Source organism: Drosophila navojoa, chromosome 2 (genome assembly GCF_054131105.1).
Source record: "Drosophila navojoa isolate 15081-1374.11 chromosome 2, UAZ_NAV_1.0, whole genome shotgun sequence".
NCBI lineage: Eukaryota > Metazoa > Arthropoda > Insecta > Diptera > Drosophilidae > Drosophila > Drosophila navojoa.
Window position 1 is genome coordinate 22,202,479 of NC_142890.1, and position 17,984 is coordinate 22,220,462.

The 17,984-nt window shown below is 38.7% G+C and overlaps 1 protein-coding gene across 12 annotated transcripts in view; it reads right to left on the reverse strand.

Annotated features, from left to right (window-relative positions):
• Positions 1 to 12,564, reverse strand: part of tmod (tropomodulin) — a 53,960-nt gene extending 41,396 nt beyond the window's left edge. For 3 of the 12 annotated variants that reach the window (XM_089265532.1, XM_089265530.1, XM_089265531.1), the window contains exon 1: positions 11,388 to 12,247. In XM_089265532.1, the coding sequence (XP_089121658.1) occupies positions 11,388 to 11,630 (243 nt within the window). In that variant the 5' untranslated portion in view covers positions 11,631 to 12,247. Of the gene's footprint in view, positions 1 to 3,879; positions 4,092 to 11,387; positions 12,248 to 12,469 lie in introns of those variants that run through there. The other 9 variants (XM_018109205.3, XM_089265535.1, XM_089265533.1 and 6 more) reach the window with 8 other exon arrangements.
• Between the last annotated feature and the right edge of the window lie 5,420 nt (positions 12,565 to 17,984).

Here is a 17,984-nt window from a genome sequence, read left to right on the forward strand (position 1 = left end):
GTGTAGCATTGTGTAGCGCCCATTGATCGCATTGCAATTAATTTTGCGCTGCATGGAAGAATAACAATAAACGCTTTGTTTTCCATTAGCATAAAAAAACATTTACATTTCATTTAATCACATGCATTGCAGCACAAAGGACTGCCAGCCCCTCCCCCGCGCATCCAACCGTGAACTGAGTCTCCCCTTTACCTCGTGCAAGTTTGGCCATGTGCCTGTCCACGGCCCATAAATATTATTTAATTATATATTTCTTTCTTAGCCATTAACAATATGTAGGTTATAATTTAAATAACCAATGAAAGCGCGCATCTCATCAAAACATCAAATACCAACAGAAAAAAAAAAGAAAAACAAAAACAAGGAAAATACAACAACAAAAAGAAATGTTTCTAAAGAATTTCGCCTCGACTGGGGTCGCCATACGAATACACAGAAAAATAGAAAAAAATTAAATATGAAATATGTATTTATAGAAAATCTTGTCAAGACATTTCTCTATATGCAAAGGCTAACAAACAGGCGAGTGAGTTAAGGGCATGCAGTCGAATGGACTTTCGGCTGTGCATAGACCCCATTTGAGGACAGGCAAATCCATTTGGAAGAGTTACATAAACGTTGATTGATTTATACAAATATGTGAATATATGCGAATATTCAATGAGCAACTATTGTATGTACTTATAAATAATTTAATCATTTGATGTTAAAGTGATTTATCATAAAAAAAAAATATTCAAATAGGAAGTGAAACCGAGCAGAAAAAAGATGAAAAAATTATAATAAATGTTTACATATATTTATTTAAATTAAACGCAAATAAAAAGGCGATGAATAAATTAAAACAATTATTATTTTAAAAGAAAAAAAAAAATAAATAAAAAGCAGGCTAATATTAATTATGATAAATATATATATAAACATATATGTATCCGAATTCCTTTAAACATATTTGTTCTTTGAATATTATGGGAAAAAAAAAGAAATATGAGGTAGATAAAAAAAAAGCAATACAAATTAGATTAATAAATTAAAATAAATAAATATATATATAAATACATATATATAGTCATTTCGAGAGCGAAAATTTAAATATATTTTTGAGTATATAATATTCATAAAAATATAAATACAATTTCTTGTTAAAGAACAATAAAAATTACTTAATTAAAGGAGACAAATATATATGTATAAAAATAAAAAAAATATATATATAAATATAAAAAAAAAATATATTAAAATGTCTCAAGCATAAAAACATGTTATGCTTAAATGCATAATAGTAAAACTCATAGCAATAAATGCTAAAGTCAAAATAATGTGATCAGAAAACAGTTTTAATATCTGAATTTGAATTTTGATGATCTATTATAAGTTGGCGCGCTGGCTGGTGCTGCACTCAAATACATATTAGATACATGTGTAGCAGGGGGATATTAAACAGTATAAATTAATATCTTACAACTTGGCTGACTGGCTGGCTGAGTGCTGTAGTTGCTGTTGCTCTAATGGCCCGTTGATTTACGGATCGACTTGGCCGCACGACATTTTAATGTGTGCCTCAATTTATATGCATTTCTAATGGGGCGCCCCGGCTAATGGCGTGAGAGGGCGCGGCGGGCATACATGCTGCATATTAATCATACGCAGTGTTAAACGGCCGAGTTGGCCAGAACAGTGCCACAGCGGGATCCAGAGTCAGGCGGACAGATTAAGCAATCAAATTGTAGGCAGCCGTTCGCATTTCGATCACATTCAAATGTCGCTGCGCACTTCCGGGATTAACGCGTCGCCAGCTGCCCGTTGCCTGCTGCCTGCCTGCCTCCTGCTGTCTGATTGCCGATTGCTGTCGTGCTCGTCGTGTTGTGGACATGTTTCGTGGGCCAGTCAACTAATTAGAGATGCATGTGGCAATCAATTTGCGTTGCAGTTGCTGGGTCATTTCAGTGGATTTCAGCTCGTCGCCCATACGCCCCGTATGCCTAGCCAAACATTAGTTTATTTTCGTTGGCCAACAACAACACGAGCCCAGCGGAGGCGGCAGCACACGAAAACGTTTTAGTGAAAATAAATTGAAAGTCTTTGGAACATGGTTTCATGTATTGCATGTGTACAGTCAGTGTGTATGTGTGTGTGTGTGTGTGTGTGTAGTTCGCATTGCGCTCTAACGTTTGCTGTGATTTGTTTTGTGTTACGCCTGCGAGCGAGCGCAGCTCTGCAGCAGATGTCAGCGTCATGTCGTGTTGTTTGTTTTGTTCTGTTTTTATTCTTTTTGCTCCCTTCTATTTTTTAGCATGTTCGCTTTGGCGGTTGAGCCACATTCTGATTGATTACACGAGTGCGACTGCAGACAATGGGGAAATAACGCAGAGCATGCTTTAAATAGTTGCAAAATGTTTCTGACAACTGCAGCAGAGTCCATAGACAAGTGACACATGCAATACAATCGTGGCAAATGAAGACAGTAAAGCAATGGCAATTCAATTGAAATTTCCGATAATTAATAGGCATAATAACAATGCATTCATTTAGCTGCCCCCAGGGTGCAGCCTACGGCAGGCGACTAAGCTGCTTAGCCAGAAAACAATTATTGGGTTGCGGCCAACGGGGGAGGCAAGCGGGCCGAGTCTTGCAATATCAGCGCACAGCTATCGATTGCAGGATAAACAGCAGGACGGCAGCCAGGCTGCTTAAGCGATATTCTCAGAAGCCCAGCTCAGATAAATTGCTAATCAGCCAAAGGCGAGGCAACAGCCCCAATAGATACAACAACAACAATAGAAGCCGGATAGACGGCAGATAAAAGTGTATCGATTGCAGTTTGAGCACAATGAAAACGGCTCGACGGGCTGATGAGGGTGTGTGCTGGGGGTGTTGTTGCTATCGTTTATTTTTAAGCATATTGAAAATCAGCTGAACAGCAAGCGCAGCGAATGAAAACAATTTTATTAAGTGAAAAATACGTAGCAGAAAATAACCCGCAGCCAAAAAATAAACCAGAAAAAACCATCAACAGCCACAGCCGCAGCCCAAGCTAGAGGCAAAGTCAAAGCGAAGGCGACACAAGTCCTTGGCATTGGCCAAATCTTGTATTTGCACCCAAGAATCAGAAAAGGGTAAGTCTGGGTATTTCGGGCGCATAAACAGCTCAACTTGAGTAGGGTATAAGATTAGCGAGTTTATTGCGCATACGACATGTTGCACCATTTGGCTGCCCAGTCGACAATTAAAATACTCTCTACATTGAATATTTGCACAGGGTGACAACTTTGGATAGAGTATCTACTAGTTGTGGCACATGAGTGTATGTTCCACTTTATTTTTTGGTGAGCTTTTTGCTTGTTTTTTATTTTCCTCAACGGGTTGAGAACAACATGCGGGCGGGTGGCAAAAGCGATTGAAAGATGCGTTGAAGTGTTGGCAGCGACTTCGACTTTGACGTCGACGCCAATTCACCTTGAACCACACACGCACAACAACCGCATCGGCAACAGCGTCAGCTGCGACGGCGACGGCGACGGCGACTGCGACTGCGACTGAGCAGCAGACACAATTAAGTGCAAAGAAAACGGAAGCATGCGAGAAAATTTTACGAGCGGCACAGGTGACAGATACGTTGGCGTCAGCTTTTTACATAAAAGATTGACAAGTGATTTTCCCACCTATACACACAGACACACACACACACACACGCGAATGCATATCTGAACGAAACAGGTGAGACAACAATGGCTCTTTGTGCGAATCCCTCACTTTGGCCATGCCGAAATGTTAGCAAAATTGTTGACGCATTTTGATGGGATCAGTGCAAAGTTGTTGCTATAGACCCGAGAGCGGCTTATTGGGCTATCAATTTGTCTAACAAGATGCGCAGCTTACCTTTTCATCTAGTATGGCCATGTCTCTCAATTGGAACTTTGGAACTTTGCCTAATCCGATTTACAAATCCGATTCCCAGTTGCGCAATTCGCGATCGAATCGATGCCAGATATCAAGCGGATTATTTATTTATTTTTGTATTGTAATTTTACAATTTTATATATACATATATGTATATATTATTGTTATTTATATTTTTGCTCTGGTTGCTCACACACTCACACTCACGGACACACACACAGACACAGACACACTTGGTCGCGCGTCACAAACTACGCAAAATGCGCACTGAGAATTCGCATAAAAACTAATCTATTTATTTGGCTGACTGGCCCGCCTCCATTAGTGCCATTCCAGCAATAAATCAATAGCTCTCGAATCTGCTCGAATTGACTTGTTTGTTTGTGTGTGTGTGTGTTTATTCGGTTCGCGCTGCGCCTTTTGTTTTTGAGTCTTGTAAAGCAACTGAAACTGAAATCGAGGCAATATCGAAATGCAATCAAAGTGCTGCAGTTCAATCAACATTTCTACTCTCGAGTGCCTTTTGTTCTTTGGCGGGACCTGCAGCCAAATAAATTGCAATGCGCATTACGAAAAGCACACACACTGCTTACATACAGCTATATATGTAGAGTGGGTGAGGGGCATGGGGGAGAGGGGGTTAGCCGCTAGCGACTTGGGGCTGGCCAAGTGCATCACTACTTTCGATTTCAATCGCTTTGTTGGCTGTTGACAAATGTTTGGCATATCTGCTAATATTCAAGACGGCTGCTTAGCATATTTGATTCGTGGCAAGGAAATGGCTGAAATGCCACTGACCAAAACATGCGGGCTTAGAGAAATCGTCTTGGGAGACACTTATGAGCTTATGAGAATTGCCGATTCTGAATGTGGGCAGCGAATGTCGGATACTGGGGCATCACAAGAGATTTACATTTATGGATCATATAAGTAAAGCAAACAAAATGCGAAAATTCATTTATTAATAGAAACTTGTGGATCAATTTAAAGATCAAAATGTTTCTCTTCAGAACAATTTGCATCAGTATGGTCAGATATACATATATCGTCAAATTCATAGTAGCACCATTGAGTCAAAATAAAATCTAGAAGCTTATCTGTAATCTGTGAAGATATCGCACATTTCTGATCAACATTTCAAGAGCTATATCTCTATATAAATGTTCTGGCCAACTGTTGGTTAATAACTTTTGTATCTATTAATTTTAAGGTTATTTCAGTAAATGATCTAAACATGCTATACATGATCTAAATTAGTATATGATCTAAATATTCTATGCATGATCTAAATCAGTATATGACTCCCTTATTCCAAACATGATCTAAGACAGTATATGATCTGAATATTCATTGCATCAGTTATGGGACAATTTGATAAAAGTGTAGAACTTTTTATATATTTCCCATATATGCAACTCAACTATAATTTAATGATATATGTGAAATTTAATATTAGCTGATAGTCAAAAATAAAAATTGCATTAGATTTATATAAACTATAAGTTAAATTATATATGCATAAGCAAAGCTGAATCATTTTAATCCTTCCATATGCCCCTTTCAAAGTAAATAATCTAATTACTTATATTAATATTTAATAATTATATATTTGATTTCGATATATTTATTTGATTTGGAAATATGAAAATTTCAATCTCATTTACTAAAAGGTGTTGGAAGGGAACAGAAAAGAAATCGAAAGTCGTGAATCAGTTTGATTATGAAAAATAATTTAAATTATTTACGTTCAACTGCAAGCGTTGAGAGTAGCCGCCGAGTATGTTAAGAGACCAGATAAGTCTGACGATGACAAGTGATGGAGCTATTGTGGCCGCTATCATTGCCGCTCCACAGTTAACAAGCGGGCCAACATTTCGCAAGGTAAAAGGAAAAGAATAACGCATGCCACGCCCAGGCTGCCCATGCCACCCATGCTGCCCATGCTGCCAGCCCGGATGCACGGCGGCGAAGTGTCAAGTGCCGCATTGAATTATGAGCTGGATTAAATGTCGATGGCAGGAGTCTCAGCAGAGCGTGAAGGCAGCGAATATGAATATAAATGGGGATTATTTATTTACGATGTGCCGGGCGGCAAATCACGCATTGCTTTGTATAAATAAGCAGCTGTCCGTTAGCCTTAAATTATTAATTGGGTTATGCAAATGGTCGCTGTGTAATCAACAATAAACCTGACCGAAAACATATTGCAAATAATTAATGAAGCAAACAAACACCAGAAATCGAAAGTGTAAATTCCATTTCTGCACTCTTTTTAATTAACTCTCACTCTCTCTCTCTCTCTTTCTTCCTTTCTCTCTTTGTCTGTCTCAATAAGTTTTTTTATCTCTTTGTTAAATTAAATGGTAAGGCACAATTGCGCTCTATAGGTAAATTTCTATTTTCCTTTTGGTCACGTTTAATTCAGGAGCTGCTAACTTAATTCTCCGCTCAGTCAAAGCCGCTTTAATTTGCCTTTAAATTGTTTATTTAAAGTCATTGAGTGTCTGAATGAATTAAATGTTGGCATAGGTAATCTAGCAATCAAGTGAAACGCTGGGCTAATAGAGCTCCGATTTGCATTTGATATGTAAAATAGAATAAGTTGAATATTCAGTTCATACATATATTATATTCATAAATTATTTTGGTTTTTGTGGCAGGAAAAATAACATCTGAATAATTCAAGGTAATTACTTATTATATATTATAAATTTGACATGATACGATAAATTCTTTTACATATATACAAACATATATATGATTTAAAGCCTTTCAACCATTTCAAATCAAACTCAATTACAAATTTTGACCCAAAATCTCTGCAGAGTCAATTGTGTGTGGGTAGACAGGGCTTAAATTTCATTTTAAATTGGCCAGAAATTGGCCTCGCTGCAGCTCAGTGTATTAGTTAGTCGGCTTGGTGGTTACGGCTGCTCTCTATAATTTGGAATTCGTTAACTCTCGCCTATGGCAATGCTCTTCAAACACATTTGGACAATTTCCGTTTCGATTTGGAACTGCGAAGTGTCTAAGAGCTTTCTCCTGTTTCGTCGGACGGGTTAGTTAATTGCGATTCGAGCCATTTGCATTTGCATTTGCCGTTGTCAGACATATCCAACAGACAACAGACAACAGACAACGGGCACAGCTGGCAGGCTGGCAGGCTGGCAGGCAGGCAGGCAGGCTGGCAAGCTGTTGCCTACGATGCGTTGAATTTACCCAATTGGCAAATTTCCTCATTGATTTGCCAACAGACCACGATGACGAGGGCAGACAACGGCACGGCCCGAGCACCCAAGCGAGAGCAGAGCAGAGTCTAAAGACAGAGGGCTGCATGGGTCCCATCTGCAGCTGGCTTCTCGCATTTTGGTCTGTTATTGTGGGATACAGTGAGAGGCATAGGATTGATACATGTAGCCAAAGTGGCAACGGCTGATGTGGTGGTGCGGTGGGGTGGTGCTGTGGTTGGCAACTTGCAAAACTACGCAAAACATTTTGTAAATTGAATTTGTGTTTTGAGCTTTATGCGCCGCACACAAAATGTAATTGAAATAAGTAAATATCAATTGAATATCCGCCAGCGGGCGGCAGGAAGTTTATGGAAGGCAATGAAATTATTTGTTTGCCCAGTAGATGCGGCATTGATGTTGTTGTTGTTGTTGTTGTTGTTGTAGTTGTAACAACAACTTATAAAGTAAACTCTTTGTGGTAAAGTTTCCGTTGCGGCAGGTCAAAATCAAACGCATTGCAGACATTTGCCTTCGGGCCTCAGCAAATAAATCTGTGCGGGGCAGGCAGCTTATGAAAAGTGCTTGTAAATTACAAGAGATATGCCACTCATAAAACTGATTTATGCCAAGCACAATGAATGGCAACAAACAATGCTCACGTTCGACGCATATCGTGCTAAAATTGCTCTGCTCAAAAGTTAAACAGCGAGCCGACTGCCAAAATAAATGGCACGTTTATCATACGCCCAGTGGGCCCAGTGCGTTCAGCAATTTGGCAGCAGTATTTATATACCGCAAGCACGCACACACATGCATACACATACATATATGTACTGATGAACATATGAACAGTTTGTATATGTCACGCCCCCCTCCGTCTGCCGTCGTCCGCCCGCCACCCCCGTCCTGCCTGGCCTGACGCACTGGCATACTTAGACTTTGGCTATGTTTTGCTTGATGTTTTCGCGTTTGCTTTTCAATTATATAAACATATTTAGATTATATTCAGTTAACACTCACACGCACAGGCACACACACACACACACACAGTCGCATATGTTGTGCGTGTGTGCATTAAAATTATAAATTGTTTGCTCAGCAAAAAGCAGGCAAATAAATAAATTCAAACGGAACGAAACAAAACGAAACGAAGAACAAACGCCAAGCGCATAAATAGCTGACCAAAATCGAATAGAACCGAGCGAGCAGCGCTTGGAGCCAACGCGTCGTATGCGCAATGGGCGGCCGCTGCCTTGGGAGAGCTGCAACAAATGAATGAAAATCAAGTGGCCGCAACATGACATTGAATTGTTTTTGACTCGTTTTGTCACACCTAAATGCCGTAGCCATGCGAAATGTATAAATATGCGTACCTCATCTGTAATTGTATGTGCGTGTGTGTGTGTCTGATGACGCTTGTGAATTATTATTGTGTGGTCTTTTCTGAGGCGCCAGCAGCGTTGACAGCTGTCAATGCGACTGACGCATAGGGCTACGGCCCAGCAGTGGGCTAAGGCAACGGCCCAGGGTCACGCACTATCGTAGTGGAGCACCGATGCCTCCGAAATCTACGTTGGCAATGCCAAGTTGAGCAAACATCGACCACATATATGTGGGTGGGTGTAAGAGTGTGTGTGTGTGTGAGTGTGCTGCTGGCTTTGAGCCGCCGAAAATTCCATTAATGTGTTTGACCAAATATTCAACTCCATCTCTGTACATGGCCTTGTGTGATCGCTTACGCCTTGTTGCACTAATCGGCATGCCTCATTGGGCTCTCCTATTGCGTGTGTGTGTGTGTGTGCCACGAAAATTTGCTAATCTATGCTGCTAACTGCATCAATATCAATTTAGCCAACTACATAAATCCATTAGCAAATTAGCAGAGCAACGGCGATGCGGTCAGCAAACTACGGCTAAGTCAACTGTAAAATTAATGGCTTGTGTCAAATCTGGTATGCCGCTCATTAAACACATTTTGCATTCTCAATTTGAGCCGTGCCGGAGTCACGTACCCATGCGGTTACCAGATGCCTGCGGCCAACTATAAAAATGACAAAAAAGCAGACCACGTGCCTCATTAAGGACATGTGGCACGAGGCACGCTCGCCACGGACACACGTAACACAATTAGCTGACCTGCGGCTGGGCCAACATGCGCATACGGGCACACTCACGCATGTACACATACACCCACCCACGCACATGCACCCACTCATACGACACACAATGAAATTGATGAATCTGAGGAGGTGACAAGCGTTTGAGCTGGAATTCATATGCTCGTAAGCTGCGGATTCATCATAGAGCTTATCAGGCTCTATGCAAAACATTACAAGATTTAACTTGATTAGAGTCTTAGTAGATTCTTCAAATAATAGTGAATACTAAGCGCAAACCAAATAACAAAGTGCCAGCTGTAGCTTAACTAAGCCTTAAGAAAAGTAAAGACTTCTTAAAATATAAATTAAAATGACGTTCAAAAGAAATAAAAATAAAAACCTGAACGTTAATTAACCCCCTGACTTTTATAAAGTAATAGTTAATAATAAAAAAAGTTAAATTAAATTAAAAAAAATATAATAAATGTAAAAAGTAAAATAAATAAAACAAAATAAATAACATTTATTTTTATTTATTTATATAATTTTTTTAAATTTTATTTTTACATTCATTATATTTATCAAATTTATTTTAATTTTTGATAAATAAAAGACAAAATAAAAAATTCATTAAAAAAAAATAAAATAAAAATAAACAAAATAAAAAATAGGAAAAAATTAAATAAACAAAAAGCTGCAGATAATTTTTAATGTGTCATACGTATTTGATAGGACAGAATAAAGTAATAATCAATAATCGAAAGAAATATATATAATTAAAATAAACTAAATAACACCGAAGCTTTATGAATCGTATTGGTCATAATAGTTAATAGTCAAATACTTAGCGCAGCTTCAATCTACAAAAGGTTTACTAACTAATATACTTCAGTTTTTCGTATATGTTAAGACACCCAAAAATAATTATTAATAATGGGAAAAATATATAAACTAAATAAAAAAATTAAATTAAACTAAAACTTCCAAAGAGTTTAGATACCTGAAAAGAATAGTCGATAATAAATGCCAAATACAATAAATAGTGAAGATATTTTCAGAAATACGCGCTGCCTCGTCCATAAAAGCTTCGGCCATTGACTGGAACCCATATATGGCGTTCAGCCAGTGTCATTGCATCACAGCTGTCGCTCATGTTGCGCAAATCTAAATTCATGTGCGTAACGGATTCCATTTAATTTCGTTTAACATTTGACTCTTTGGAAACAGCAAAGGACAAAATGTCAAATCAGCCCCAAAACGAAAATCTCGTAATCGCAAATTTAATTTGGGTCGCATAAAATTTGAGCAATATCGAAAGAAAAAGAAAAAAAAAAAAACCAACACAACAGCAAACAAAGCCCAGACGGCCATAAAACGGCTACAGAGTTGGCCAACAACAGAAATCAATTGAGGCGGCCCATATAGAGTCTAGATAGCGCTGCTATGGCCGCACGCGTCGCTGCCGCGCCAAACCGGAAATGCAATTTGTAATTTGTGCAACAAAATTTGCAGCAATTAATTGCAATGCGCCCCGACTCCTGCTGCCCGTGCGCCCAGACCGCTAGACACGGAAACCTCAATATTTTTTTACATTTTTCTTTGCGACTTTTGCCAGGCAACGCAGAATTTATTGCATTTCATTTGAATAATACTTTTTTTTTTGTCTTTAATTTTTATTATTGCTCTTTTTTCGGCTTTCTTGGCAGCTATCGCAGCGCATTAAGTGATTTGTGCTTAACAATAATTTTTGTTTTTGTTTTTTTGATATTCGTAATTTGCGCTGAAATCAAACAGCTGCAAAATTTGTGATTTTGTGCCAGGCGTCGTCGCCTATATAAAGTGTGTCCGAGTCACATATATATCATATTCTGTGCATATACATATATCATATACATACAGTTCAGCATAAGATATATACATGCATTTACATACATATACTGCCGATATACATACATATATACTATTCTGGTATATGCTATGTTGATTTATGGCATTTCTACGGCTATATAAACAATTTGTTAAGACGCACACACAGTGAAAAATGATTTTTGGCCTATATGTATGGGCATATAAGTAAATCAAGAATTTTGACATGTTTTGGTCGTTTTCAACACTGATTGAGCCAGCCCTATATTTAAGTACTCTTTCTATCACTCACCTCGGTTATTTTCATGGTACGCTTGACAGTCTTGCGGGTCACTTCGGTTGTCTCCTCAACGACATCGCCGTCCTCGTCAATGGCTTCGGTGACCATTTTCTCGGTCTCGCCGGGAATCACCTCCTCGGTGCGTTCGGTGACGACGCTGGTCTTGCTGGCATCCTCATCGGCAGCTGGCACCGGATCGGGGCTTGTCTTGGTCTGCTCCTCGGCGGCAGCAACAACCTCCTCATTGTCCGACATGTTTGCTAATTGATTGTGTTTATCTCAAGGGTTTTATGCACTTCTTTTGAGTATCTTTGGCTCTTGTTTTAGGGTCACTTTCACTCGGTTTGGCGCTTGCTCACTAAATTTGAAAAAACTATTGCGACTATAGCGGCCCACCGACTCGCACACTAGGGCAGCACAGACACTCAATAGAGAATTTCTCAACTTGTTTTGCCTGAAAGAGAATCACGCAGAAATGAATATTTTCAATTTTTTTCTTCTTTTCTTTCTTATTTTCTTGCTTTCTTGTATGTGCTCGTGGCCCGCTCTGGGTTATTATATAAACAATCGAAATTTTTCAGAAAATAATCACTATTGACGTTCACTATCACGATCACGATGACGTTGAGGATCACGTTCACGATCACGATCACGATCAGACTTGAGTTTAGGTTTGCATTCACGACGAACCGAATTGGAACCTGGGAATCTTGAGATCTTGAATGCGTCTTGAGATGATCACTGGCGCTGGCTGTGTTTGACACTGAGAGAGTGAACGCTCAGCCAGCGACAACGAAAGAGGCGACAACAACGAACAATGAAACGGCGTGCAACGAACAACGGAAAAGGAAGAAGACGACAACGACAACGACAACGACAACGACAACGGGAACGACAACAGAGACAGAGGTGGTGACAACAACGTAAAGTGACAGAACGGACGCGAGACAAATTGCAGAAATGAAACAAAATGAATTTCTTGTTGTACAATTAAAAACGCATAATGCGAGCGGAACGGAAAAAAATTCAGTTTGTTTCGTTTCGTGCAGCAATAAATTGAAATAATCAGCGAGCAGCGCCCAGCGTCAACGCACGAGGCAAATTACACGATTCTGAGGCTTCTGTCCCGATCGATGGCACTGCTCGCCGTCTGGCCTGGCACCGGAACCGCTGCCGTTGCCGTTGCCGTCGCAGTTGCCGGAGAGCGACCAAAATACCAAATACAATACATACAACTAGGTTGGACATGAGCTGTCTATGTGTATATTAATATACATATGCATCCATGTGTGTGTGTGTGTGTGTGTGTGTGCGCTTGTGTATTTGGTGCTTTTCCCGGCGAGCGAGATGCCCAACTAGTCGGGATTACCAAAATAGTCGCAGACAGGCGCAAGTGCGAGCAGGCCAGCTATAGTCAGTGTCCGCTCTTTGGCATCTCTGACGTTGGCTGCTGCTGCTGCTGCTGCTGCGACTGCGACTGCGACTGCGACGGGTCGCTCTGAATTCAGATTTGAATGTTGACGTTCAATTCAATATTTTGGGCGAGCAGCTGCTGTTCGGGCGGGCCGTTCGCTAATTGTTTGACTGTTGCAAGTGCTAAAGCCAAATCTGAAATGAAATTCGAAATTTCTGAAAATGCTGAGCGAACGGGCTGCAATTAGTGCCGCTGGCCGGGGCGTGAGCCATGACGCATGTCAAATCTGTAACTGTCACCCTCCCTCCTCCCCTCCTTCGCATTCAACGTGCGTCGTTGGCGCTATTTTGGTACGCACCCCCGCCCCCGGGGGCCCACAGTCCATCAAACAATAAAAGCCACTAGAAAGAGCGCGAAGTCAGCGCGAGAGCGCCGACACATAAATACCCTTGGACTAGGATATTGTTGATGTGTTTATTTAGTAAACAATCAATTCCAATAACTTTATGTTCAACTGAGTTATATTTAGCTGGCAATTACAATTGCCTAAGGGCTTTAAATAGATGAGGTGTTTTTTTTTTTTCAACTTCATTCAACTACAACAACTACATTCAAATTTATTGAAAAACATTTAAATTTAAGCAGGCAAATAGTAATATAAATGGAGTTAACTAAATGAGTAATTTGTGTTTTCATTCGCACAATTTTCATTTATACAATTTAATTTCCTAAAATAAGTCATTCTTTGAACTATAAGAAACACTTTTATTAATTTAATTTATAAAAGTTTACTTTAATTTTTCATTACCAATATTATTATTTTATTTTCATTGTTTATTAATTTTATTTTTATACATATGTATATTATTCTTTTTTTTTTTAATTTTTTTTAATTAGCTTTTTAGAGTAATTTTTATAAAATCATTATTTATTATATTAAAAAAAAATAATTAAAATTTATTTATAATATTTATGAAATTATATTTGTTATATATAAAAAAAGATTTTTATTGTATTTATTTGCGTACTATTACAACATTACTCATACAATATTTTAAATTATGAATTGTGGATATAATAATGTACATAAATATTATGAAAGCTACTTATTATTATTATATGGCTTACATGGCCAGTTTTAAGAACTTCTAAAAATAGAGCAGATAACAATAAAATAATAATAAAGTATTTTTTCCTTTTATTTATTATGATTCCTGTTTCCTAATATAAATTTAATTGAATTAATAATTTAATAAAATATATAAAAATAAACTATGATATTTAATTTTTTATTATTTAATTTAATTTTATTATATAATTATTTAAAATAGAGCAGATAACAGTAAAATAATAATAAAGTATTTTTTCCTTTTATTTATTATGATTCCTGTTTCCTAATATAAATTTAATTGAATTAATAATTTAATAAAATATATAAAAATAAACTTAAATATTTAATTAATTCTATTATATTTATTTTATATCATTTTAATATATCATATTATCTTATCTTTTACTTCATTTAGATCATTTTATGATTATTTGACTTCAGTTTAAATTGTGATACCCTCAGAGCTAGGGCATTTGAAAGTAAAACTACATATTATAAACAGTCTGCTGGGGGATTGGGAGTGCGACTGGGACTAGGCCATTGCTCGTGTCTGATGTTGCACAGCCTCGGCTGCCCCGCAGCCTCTGTTGTTGCTGTCACTCCGGCTGCTGCCACTCCTCCTGTCTGCTGTAGCTGCCGTTTCTACGGTCTCTGACTGTCTGGCCGTTTGGCCCAGCGGCATTTGCCTTGCCCGGCGTTCGACAGCTGAGCGCCGAGTTGCACTTTGCGTACAGGGTGTCTGGGCGTTTGGCAAAACTATCGTGTGTGTGGCTAGTTTTTCATTCATTATGCCGATGCGCCATAATAGTGCGGCGGACTTCCTGTAAAATCGGCTGAGAGATATATGAAAGACAAGTGCCTCGCTGTGCAAACAAAGCGCCGAATAAACGCAAGACATGAAATATTCTAAAATTAATGCTCGACAAATGTCTTTCTGGTCTCTCGACGCAACAAGAAGCAAGACATACATATATCTGCATATGTGTGGAAAAAGATACAGATACAGATACGAATACTTTGGCTGACTGTGTATACATGAAAGCAGATACATCGCTGATTATACTGCTCTCGAGAGCAGCTGTAATTGGGTCTACATTGTGCGGGAAATCTGTCAAGGCGGCAACTTCTCAGCAGATTACAGATTACACAGCCACAGGCAAGGGGAAAGGGGCAAGGGGCACGGGGCAAGGGGTAAAGGATAAAGGATAATGAGAAGCCGCCAACAGCTGTTGACTCCGTGATGACGTGAAATCACCGCTCAAATATGATTAATAAGTAATTTCTTTGTCAACAAGCCGCCCGCAGTGGGCTGTGGATGGACGACAGCGTCAGCGTCAGCGGCAACGCCAACGCGCGATATATGGGAAATCTTTAATAATAAAGCACATGCATAAATAAATTATAGGGCAGTCAGCGAGGGGAGCGCAAAATGGATAATAAAACAAAGCGAAGACACTCGGAAAAACAAAAATGCACGAAACATAAAGAAAAACTCGCTCATGTGAAGGATGCCAGAAGGGTTGCCTCCCATCCCCCATCCACTCTGGGCCCTGGCTTATTCCGTTTATCTCACGCAGTTACACAGTTGTAAATTGCACAAAGTAATTGAAGTACTTTTTATTATAAACACAGCAAGCTGTCGTTGCCCCCCTCCTCACCACCTCCCACTTGCCCTGGCTTCCTTTCTCTCAATCTCAATCTCTGTCTTGCTCTGGCCAGTGTCGTTGACTTGCGTTGACCTAGGAGCAGACCAGCCCAGGCAATGATATAAAGCACAGACGCAGCCTGACAACCAGCTGGCGTCTCAATGCCCTGCCCTGCCAGCAGCAGCTTTGTTAGACTCATGTGCACCCATCACAATGCCAATTTTCCAGAAATAAAAAACTTTTGCCAATTGAACTGAACGATGCAAAACAGAGAACGGAGAACGAATCATCCTCGTTGACTGCCAGAAAGTGAATTGTGCTGTAAAATATTGCAGTGCTTCGCATTATGCGAGAATCGACAGAATCCTATGCGAAAGTTTTATAAAGTTTCACGCTTGGTTAGCTTTCCATATTTATCAGTTTTTTTTCTAGCTTTGGAGTAAAGAGTTTATCCTGTGCTATGCTAGACTTGGAATAAAGTAAAACCTCTAGCTAGAGGGTTGCCATTTTATATAGATTCTCTTCTATCCTTTTTTCGACTTATATCGGTTACTTATTTTTTTTTTAAATATTAAATCTGGAGAACTATATTTTCCACAGTAGATTTTGACATGCTCTGAAAAAGAAAACGTAATTGAATGTGGGCGCAACTAAACGGAGATAGTCTTTTACTGCAATATAATATGAACATAAGTACATTTACATTAAAATGAAAATGAAAGATTTTGTAAATTTTGTAATTGGAATTTTGTATACGAATAATCTTATATTTGTTATTTAAAAATGATATAAGATATACAATAACCTTAACTAAATGTTTTCTCATACATATCTCTATATAATTGAGGTCATATATTGTTTGTGCTACATATTAAGGTTGTAGCCAAAGAGACCTAACAATCCTAACAAATGTTCCAAATGGAGTTAAATGTGCGAATTGCGGTTCTAAGTGGAGAATAAAAGCAGAGTCAAACAGCTCAGCTTTGGTTTCAGTTTCAAAGTGATCTGAATTAGCATTCCATTTAGTTGCTTAAGCAGCAAGAAGTGCAGAGCGTAGTGAAATAATGCATTAGGGAAAAGTGCAATAAAATAGCCGCTATTGTAGATTCATATATCAATAAAATATGCCATTTTGTATATCTTATCTTCTATCTTATAAAACAAACACATTAAATTTGTATAGCCTTTACAAGTGCATTAAATACAATTTTAAATCTATTTATATAAAATAGTAAAGTTGCATTAAATATTAATTCTTGAATGTTTTTTTTTTTGTCTAAAATATGTTCATACCATAAATTTAACTGCTATATAAATTTGTATGACAGTCTATATTATGTATAATTAAAAAATATAATCATATATATTTAAAACTATAAATTATATGTATATGAATAAATACATCAATCATCTAGTGGATGGATAGTATTTTTGTATCTAATACCCTATATCTTAAATGCTTTTAACTTCCTAAAACACATTTCTTTGCAGAACGCGCCTCTATTTGTTTATGGCATCTCAGGTATACAACGGCTGCAGAAACTGCAATTCGAGCTCAGTTCAGCTCTATTTGAAAGACACACATGCAATTGGCAAACAAATATACGGGCCAAATTGGAAAACAGTTTCGTGGCCGAGCAAATTGTTTGAGCTGCGATTTTGCTTTTAACTGAAACGCAATGCAGTCGCCCAGGGATACCAATTTCAATGAACACGCACGCACACACACACACACACTCAGGACAGGATTGAGGACAGGACTTGTTGGAGCTCGTTTTGTGTCTTCTGGATTTCGATGGCGTTTCCATTCGTTCCGTGTGTATCTTGGCTAGAGGCGGTGCTGCTAGCCGGGCAAACAGAAATGGAAATAAATAGTTGCCTAGCTCTTTTGTCTAATTAAAACGTTTCGTTTTGTCTTACTTTCTCTCTCTCTCTCTCTCTATCTCTGGCTTCTGTTTTCTCTGTGCTCTAGCTAGTTCAATTTGTAGACGTCACACACACACACACACACAGACACACTCACATATATATACATGTACATTTATAGTCTCACGCACAGAGTAAGCTGAGAAACGTGCGTGGGCCGCTGTCAACTCCTGGTTTCTATGCTGGCTGTCAATCTGTTTCATCTTCATTTCGTTTGCCTACCACCTTTTCGCTCGCTTCCATATGGAACTTGGGCCTTTGGCCAACCATTATGATGATTTATGGGCGGAAATTATTTTTTCGGCCGCCCATTGGCCCATTTGGGGGCAACAGCTACGGCGGCAAGTCTATGAAAACTTTTGCTGCCCACCTAAAAGCATGCAACAGTTTACATTTTCGATTCCGCTCGCCGCACAGATGTCTTCGCATTTTCCACACTTGACTGCTTCTTTTAATTTGAAAAGCGATTTTCCGTGTGTACTACGCATTCCACTGGCCGCAGATTGATGAGT